The sequence below is a fragment of the Leptopilina boulardi genome, unplaced genomic scaffold (genome assembly GCF_019393585.1).
Source record: "Leptopilina boulardi isolate dan_hultmark-lab unplaced genomic scaffold, ZJU_Lbou_2.1 LbouV2_154, whole genome shotgun sequence".
NCBI classification, from domain to species: domain Eukaryota; kingdom Metazoa; phylum Arthropoda; class Insecta; order Hymenoptera; family Figitidae; genus Leptopilina; species Leptopilina boulardi.
The window spans coordinates 851,114-860,115 of NW_026137701.1; the positions used below are offsets into that span (position 1 = coordinate 851,114).

The 9,002-nt window shown below is 27.1% G+C and overlaps 1 protein-coding gene across 1 annotated transcript; it reads right to left on the bottom strand.

Moving 5' to 3' along the window:
• Positions 1 to 102: 102 nt before the first annotated feature.
• LOC127276798 (uncharacterized) lies at positions 103 to 4,210 on the bottom strand. Its single transcript, XM_051297450.1, has 4 exons — positions 4,056 to 4,210; positions 2,415 to 2,705; positions 2,172 to 2,286; positions 103 to 2,074 (listed from the first exon to the last, which is right to left on the bottom strand). The coding sequence occupies exons 1-4, from the start codon at positions 4,077 to 4,079 to the stop codon at positions 492 to 494; spliced, it is 2,013 nt and encodes a 670-aa protein (XP_051153407.1). The 5' UTR covers positions 4,080 to 4,210; the 3' UTR covers positions 103 to 491.
• Between the last annotated feature and the right edge of the window lie 4,792 nt (positions 4,211 to 9,002).

Below are 9,002 nucleotides of genomic sequence, written 5' to 3' on the forward strand. Positions count from 1 at the left end.
TAATTAATAAAAAAAAATATGCATAATAAGAAAATTTGTAACAATAGAAAAGAATTGTGTATTAAAAGAGAAATATGTATATGGAAAAGAACAAAAATCAAGTTCTATATCATAAAAAAACATTTTATTTATGTAAAAAAAACACATGTCTCATTTTCTTACAATCTCGCTCGTTTTCTTTTTTAAAGAAACGATGCCAGACAAGAAACACTCACATTGTCAAAGACAAACACAAAATAACTAAATTTTCTAGATAAAAAAAATTTTTTTAAAAGGAACACAGATCTATCTAATAGGATCATTTGATTAAAGATTGATTAAACACTATTCTATTTGATAAAAGTCTTTGTAAAAAAAAATATGTAACTCTATCACTCATCCTACTCATTCTTCCTTTGATTTGGTTTGTAAGCTTGTACATTAAGATCCCATTAGTTTTCTCTTGGTTTCCATTTTCGTCATAAAAAAAAAATGATAATAGAAGGAAGTTCCTAGTACACGTATCCACCATTATTGGAGTAGGTCTGGTGGCTCTCTTGGTGAGAGGATTTGCCAATAGCTTCAATACTGATAGCGTCATTGGAAGTTGATGGCTCATGGGATTCAATATCAGCAATTGGGATTTCCACGGATTGAACTGGAGCATCAAAGTGGATGGTTTCTTTCACAATTGGTTGTTGAACGTGTTGGTGGTGTTCAACATGAGTTTGGGCAGCTGAATGAGAAGGTTGGGGAGCCAAATACTGTCTGATTACTTGGGGTGCTGGTTGAGAAGCCTGATGTACTGGATGAGAAACTTCGGGTGCCAAATATTGTCTTGTTACTTGAGCTGGATGAGAAGCCTGGTGAACTTGGTGAGAAGCTTGGGGAGCCAAAAATTGTCTGGTTACTTGGTGAGCAGATTGGGGAGCTAGGAAGTGTCTGGTTTCCTGAGGTGCGAAGTGCTGCATTTGAGGAGCTGGCTGGGAAGCATGAGGTGCCAAGTATTGTCTTGGGGCTTGGGGTGCTGGTGCGGCATGTTGTTCAACATGATGAGTATGTTCGGCATTGTGATGTTGTTGAGGAGCACCGTATGTGGTTTGAGGAGCCTGGTGTGTAGCTTGAGGAACTTGATGTTGTTGAGGAGCACCGTATGTAGTTTGAGGAGCCTGGTGTGTAGCTTCAGGAACTTGATGTTGTTGAGGAGCACCGTATGTGGTTTGAGGAGCCTGGTGTGTAGCTTCAGGAACTTGATGTTGTTGAGGTGCACCGTATGTGGTTTGAGGAGCCTGGTGTGTAGCTTGAGGAACTTGATGTTGTTGAGGAGCACCGTATGTAGTTTGTGGAGCCTGGTGTGTTGCTTCAGAAACATGATGGGCAGCATGTTGTTGAGGAGCACCGTATGTGGTTTGAGGAGCCTGGTGTGTAGCTTGAGGAACTTGATGTTGTTGAGGAGCTCCGTATGTAGTTTGAGGAGTCTGGTGTGTAGCTTGAGGAACTTGATGTTGTTGAGGAGCACCGTATGTAGCCTGAGGAGCTTGGTGGGTAGCTTGAGAAACTTGATGTTGCTGAGGAGCACTGTATGTAGCCTGAGGAGCTTGGTGGGTAGCTTGAGAAACTTGGTGTTGTTGAGGAGCACCATATGTGGTTTGAGGAGCTTGGTGTGTAGCTTGAGGAACTTGATGTTGTTGAGGAGCACCGTATGTGGTTTGAGGGGCTTGGTGTGTAGCTTGAGGAACTTGATGTGTAGCATGTTGCTGAGGAATACCGTATGTGGTTTGAGGAGCTTGATGTTGTGGAGCACCATATGTAGTTTGAGGAACTTGGTGTTCGACATGTTGGTGTTCAACGTGATATTGCTGAGGTGCATGGTATTCAACCTGATTGTGCTGTGGTTCTTGATGTTCAACATGATGGTGCTGTGGTTCTTGATGTTCAACATGGTGATGATGGGGTTCTTGATGTTCAACATGTTGGTGCTGTGCTTCTTGGTGTTCAACATGATGGTGTTGGTGTTCAACATGAGCTTCCTGTTGGGTAGTTTGGAATTCTACGTGTTGAACTTGTTGAGGAACTTGGAAAGAGTTGTGGTTAACTGAAGAAAGAAGAATTTAAAATTAATTAGTTAGATTAGAAATTTATTTCAACAAAAAGATGTTAATAATGATTTTATAATATTTGCGAAATGTTACCTTGTGAAACTGGAGCTTCTTCAGTGTGTTGAACTGGTGCTTCATGTTGAACATGATGGACGTGTTCAACATGATGAACCTGTTCGGTAGTGTGAGTTTGGTGGACAGCTGGGGCCTAAAAATTTTTGTTTTTAATAATCAATGGGATAAAATTAATATTAGTAAAAACAAATCCATGTTTTTTTTTAAAGATATATTTTTATTTTTATTGATAAATGAAGAATGGGATTATTGTTATCTGACCTGGTATTGTTGTTGGTGTACAACTGGAGTTCCATAGGAAGTTGAGGGAGGAGCTGGTTGATTTCTCATTGGATTGAAAGGAGCTCCGTATGTTTGAGTTGGGAGTTGATGAGTTTCACTTGTGGCTGGGGCATTGTAATTGTATCCAGAATTGCTGTTGGTTGCGGCATGTTCTTCATGATGATGGTGATGATGGTGATGATAATCGGTACCATATCGTGGATCACCAGGAAGAATATCTCTTCTTGCTCTTGTAACCGGAACGGCAAGAGACGTGCCCACAAGGCATACCTGATTAGAAAATTAATTTTTTTACACTAAATCTCTTATTTAAAAAAAAATAATGTTCAACTTCAGAAACAATAATTAATAATTAAAATAATCAATTAAAAAAAATATATATATATACAAAAGTTTTGGATTGTTTTCTTTTTGAAGTGAAAAAATGTTAAGACTTTTTTTTCTTTTAGTTTAGTTTGAATATTAAACTTAATTAAAATTCGTATAGCTAATTTAAATAAGGAATATATGTTTCAGTTCCGAAAGTAAAAGGATTAGGCCAGGAAGATGGTCACACACACACACACGTAAGAGGTGCAAATTCGTTAAAAAAGAAATGTAACGAAAGTGGAACGTGTCGAACGAAACAAAATGTGGCCTTGAAGATTTCCTTTACATAATTTTGGACATGATTACGTTTTACGATTCATGAATTAAAAAATGCATCTTCAACTTTGATAAATATTTTAATATATTCGTTGATATGATGACATTCATAAGAGTCTGAATAATTTCGAGATCGTTCCAATTTAATTGGAAAGCATAATTATATATAAATATATATTTCGTTAAAGAATGTGATAGATTATAATTCATAGATTAAAATTCGAAAAGGTCTCACGATTTCATAATATAGGATAGATTAATACATTTCCAAGTTTTGGGAATGAAGAAACCTTTAGCAGTTAATTTTTTTTTTTTTTTTTGAAAGTTTAAGCATTTTTCTGTATTTTCTGTATTTGATAAAAATTGTAAATTTTGTGCATTGCATTAGAAATAGGAATTGAATTTTCATAAGATTCTCTAAGTCGGTTAAGAGTAAAATCCATTTTCATGAGGAGAAAGAAATAATTTACATATGTTAGGATTTGAAGAAACCATTAAATAATATTCATGTATTAGCTTCATGTCTAATTTAAAAAGTATACGGTGAATTAATTTAAATTTATAATTGTTTTATATAAAGATTGATAAACAGCAATTAATGACCCTATTGTTAATCAAGTATTTTAGGTTTGGGTTATTTATATTTGACTTCAAGTTTTGGAAAATTTTTATCAGAAAATAAAGTTTATTAGAATAATTTATAATTAAATTAACATATTAATTAAAAGGAATCTAATTTGTTTGTCTTTTATTTTAAGATTGGGTATTGGATATTTTAATTTATTAAAGTGAAATTGTTTATAAAAGTTAATTTTTTTTTTTAATTTTCCAGAAATCACTCATCTTTTAATATTTGCTATAATTTTTTTTATATACTTTTTTTCAAGATGGAAACAATTTTATTAAAAAATTTATATAGACAAAATGAAAAAAAATTAATTAATTAATAAATATATTTTTAATTATTGAACTCACCACCGAAAGAAGGAAGAGCTTCATGTTGATCCTAAGGAGCTCGATGAAGTGATGAGTGTCAGTGCAGACTCATTTGAACCTTTTATACTGGGAGATGCTCCCTCCAAAAAATGATTTCATAATCAATGTGGCATTGGCAGAACTAGATTTTTAAATGGGTTTTCGCCTGGCTTTGCCACCACCATCATATACACGGGACATCTTTAGGAACAGTTTCAATATTTGGTGTATAGACTCGATCGTTTTTCGGAGAAGGTGGGAATCTCTCCAATTTCCCATTTCACTTTCTTTTTCCTTAGTTATCCTTAAGCTATACGATTTGACATTTCTTTTTTCACTCAAGTCTCTAAATAGTAAGTTCATTTTCTTTTTTGAAAAATCGTGTAATGTTGGGAAAAAAAAGATGTTTTTTAAAGCAGACAATAAAAATTGCGAGTATTTTAAAAAATGTTTTGTCAGTGACAGTTTATTTTAATGCATTTACAAAGGTGTTTTTTTTCACTGTTAAAGAAGAAAAATCGGTGATAAGTAAAATTACTTTTCCATAAATTTCAAGTGTAAAATATTGTTAGAATTTATATGAAGAAACTTTTATTCAAAGCTGAAATATTGTTTAATTTTATTAAAAATATCTTGAAACTGAAAAAAAAAAATGTTTGGATGAAAAATAGTTTGTGCAGGTGTCAAAGATATCATTTCATTTTTTTAAAAATATTTTTAAAGTTTTAGGTTTTTTTTTTGTCTAATTGCTCTAAGTTGAATTTCTTTAATTCAAACACATTTTCACATAATTTACACATATTCAATAAATTAAATTTTGATTTAAAATAAGTAAACAATATAAAGAAATTTATTTTTAATTAAAAACAAACATCATTTTAATATTTTAAATAAATATTAGAATTTATTAACATTTAGAAATTAATTGATTAATTAAACTTAAAAAATTCATTTTTAACTTTAAAAATGATGCTAAATTGTAATTATAATAATTATCTTTACAATTAATTTTAATTAATTAATTTTATTATTATTATTGTTATTATTATTATAAGTGATGATAAATTTAAATAAAATATTTCGTTTTAAATATTCCTTTTTTCTTTTCCTTTTTCTTATTACAAGTACATATTGACATATATTTTCATTTTTTTTTCTTATTTTTTAATTCTGAAAAGAGGCAGCCGTCTCATGCATATCATGGTTTTATAATCATGTCTTTTCATCCGTAAAAATTTAATTCAGCATCACTCGAGGGCGGTGTGAAAGCTTTTATTTGAATAACATTCAAATTTTGTATTTTCTTCAGTTATCAAATGACAATCTTTCAACAACAAGGGAATACAAGACTTTCGAAAAAAGAAGTATTTTTTGTTACATTTTTACATTTTATATTTATTATTGAGATAAATTTTATTATATAATTTCATGAATTATAAATAAAATTTTGAATCCTTATTTTCAACTAGTTTAGATTATTTTACACTTATAAAATTTTAATATTTGAAATTTCATATTCATACATTCATTTAAAATTCTTAAATCAGTAAAATTAATTAATTTCCAAAAATTTAAAGAAAAAAGAAAGTGCTACTTTGAAATTAATGAAAATTTAGGTTGGCAACATTAAGAAAATTTCTATTAGATTAAATATATTTTTAAAAAAAGAACAATTAAACGCTACTAATTGAAACATTGTTTTGCTTGTAATCAAAAGTAAAAAAAAGATAACATTAAATTTGACACAATGTTTAAAAAAAACGGTGCTTATGTTTTTTTTCTCTTTTTTTTAGAAACTCTTAATTTAATAAAGGCTTTTTTAATGTTGACAACCTAAATTTGGAAAAAAAATTTGTCAACTTCGAAATGGCACTTTCTTCAAATGTTAGTTGGAATGGCATAGTTTTCACAACTTTTTCGAAACGGCATTGTTTTCACCGCTTGTTCAAAACGGCATAGTTCTCCATCGAAGCGACGATTTAAACAAAAAAAAATTGTAATTATAAAATAATATTTCTATATGTTTTACATGAAAAATTTGAAAAGAAAAATTAAGATAACAATTTTACAAAAAAAAAAAAAAAAATAAAAAAAACAAACAGATAAATTAGAAAGTTTAATCTCAAAACAAAAAAAAATCTTTTAATTTTCATAAAGTCTCATCGATAAATATCGATATAAAAGGTAAAATATTTTTCATATATTTCTATAAATTATTTATAAGTTACCGAATTTCTTCTTGCGAAAAGAAAGATGTTCATATTTTTTATTCTAGTTAAAAATGGATTCACTATTCCATTTCATATTCATACGCAAATAATTTGCATATTTTGTATTATAATATAATGCAAAAAAAAACGAATGTTTAAATTTTATGAAAAATTGAGTTTTCAATTATATCAAAGATAATTAGTGTAATATTAAAAAGGAAAATTTGAATAAAATTTAAAAACAAGATTTTAATCTTTAAATTACAAAAAACTTAGTAAATTTTATAATTTTTTGCATGAATTTTTTTTTAAGGAAGTTATGAGCAATTAAAAATAAAAAATCATTAAAATTCTGAAATTTTGAAAAATTCATATCTCGATGAAAAAATTGGAAAAAAAATCATGAAGCTCTTTTTTTAAGGGTACAAAATAGTAAAAAAAATGTTGAGCTAAATTAAAGAGGTCAAAGTCAACGATATGTTGGAATGGCATGAAATTCCTCATATTTATGTTATTTCAAAAAAAAAATTTAATTTCAATAGAAATAATCTATGTAAAGAGATGATGATTTAATTAATTAATATTTATGATTTTATATATTATATATGTAGATAAATAGTGAATAAAGTTGTAAAAAAAAGTTAAAATTTCGAAATTTTAAAAACAGTGACTTACACTATTGAAATTTTAATTAAAAGAAATAACATATTTCATTAAAAAATAATAATCTCATTTATATATATATATATATATTTTTTTAATAATGCCTTTGCGATATTTGAAATGTGTACAGTTAATTAAACACATATTGATGGACCTATAAGATGTCAAAACAGCATTACGTAATTTTATATTTCGTTTTCTTCACCTAAAAATTGAAAATATTTTTGATTTCTCTTCTTTTACTAGTGGTCTATTATATGAAGCGAAACAGATAAAATTTTAACCTTGGATACTAAATAATGACATTTATCATTTAACAATTTAGTGTATATTATATTCTATGAAATGAGATTTAAGGATTCGGATGCTGACGTGATGCTAATTACAGTAAAGATGAAATAACACATGTACATGCATCTAGATATACATATTTGCCAAATTATATATATATGTATTTGATTTATGATGTTGGCTAATTAAATACACGGAAGTTTTGATTCTTTTAGGATGGATCAACTATTTCACGGTCACTTCACAATAATTTAAGAATAAATGTGTGCAACATCAAAGCGGATATATAATTCTTTTAATGATTATTATTCTTTAAAGAATTTGAAAATATAAAATAAGAGATAATTATAATAATTAAATATATTTTTTTAATTAATTCATGCCTATACAAATTAATAAATTAATTAATGAAATGGCAAATTATTTAATTAATAATAACTTAATTTGATACAGTAATGTAATTTACATTTTAAATTATTTAAAATTTTTCCACTTTATTTTCTCTATAAATATTGTTTATAAAGAATTTAAATTTTTTTATATTTTACATCAAATATTTTATAGAAAAAAATATTATAGTTAAAAATAAAAAATGATTTTTCTTTTATAAAAAATTTAAAAAATTCATTTTTATATTGTAAATCGAATTTTAATTTAAAGGATGTTACGAAAATTATATGAATGATAAATGTAGAATATAAAAAAGCTATAACAATATAAGAAATATCCTAAAGTCTATTTTATTTTCGCTTTTTTGACGAGTTTGATGGGTTATTTTCAATGTTAAGTGCTGCTCGCATTTAAAAAAAGCAAAAAAAAAAAATTCATAAAAAAGTAATAATTCAGAAATAGGAAAATAAAATAAAAAAATTTTTAAATTTAAATAATATAAAAAATAAACTAATATTAAATTCTTTTTTCAAAAAAAATTTCTTTTTTGAAAGCATATGGCTGATATAATTTGGTTGGAATTTAATTTAACGATGTTTTGTTAGAATTTAAGTTAAAGAAATTTAAAAAGATTTTTATTACTTTTTTTCAAAAATTAAAATATGTATGTTTCAGGTGCAGTAATTTGTCATGATCGTAAAAATATTTACGATCATTTTTATATTGTCAATTTTTAGGAATATTTGTAGTAAAAAATAACGATTTTTGTATATATAAATAAAAATAGTTTATTGTGAAAGTAATTTTTGTTAACTGTAAATATTTGTGAATGTTTTAATGGAAATCTCAGTCTATATAATATGAGGCCTCTCAAATCATATATGACAATGAATGAAGAAGAAGAACCTTCTGCAGCATCCCATACAAAATTAGAGAGGCTCTTTTAATATCTTTAAAAACATTAAATACTTTTTTTTTGTCAAGGGCTGACCATGAGACTGTTATTAGTTGGGAAAAAAAAAAATTTTGTTGACCTTCAACACTTCAAAATCACCAACAATTTATTAAGAACTTGACAAAAAAAAAAACTACCTGCATTCAAAAAAAAATTTAATTTTTTCATTTTTTCTATTATCTAGAGAAAATAGTTTTTAAAATAACATTTTCTACAATTTGATTATTTGAATTTGTATTTTAAAAAAATGGAAATTATACAAAATAAATTAATTTGCTAAACAAAACTTAATCACTTTTTATTAAAATAAATTAATAATTGCAAAAATTAAAAATCACTGCATCAAAAATTAATTACCATATGAAATTTAGGAAATGAAAGTATCTCAAATTAATTGAATTTCACGCAAGGTCAAGCATAAAATCTTCAAAATTTTTG

Coding starts and splice junctions, on each gene's coding strand:
- LOC127276798 (XM_051297450.1), bottom strand. CDS start 4,079: ATGAAGCTCTTCCTTCTTTCGGTG. Junction 2,706..4,055: donor AGCTCTTCCTTCTTTCGGTG/GTGAGTTCAATA, acceptor TTTTCTAATCAG/GTATGCCTTGTGGGCACGTC. Junction 2,075..2,171: donor AGAAGCTCCAGTTTCACAAG/GTAACATTTCGC, acceptor TTCTTTCTTCAG/TTAACCACAACTCTTTCCAA.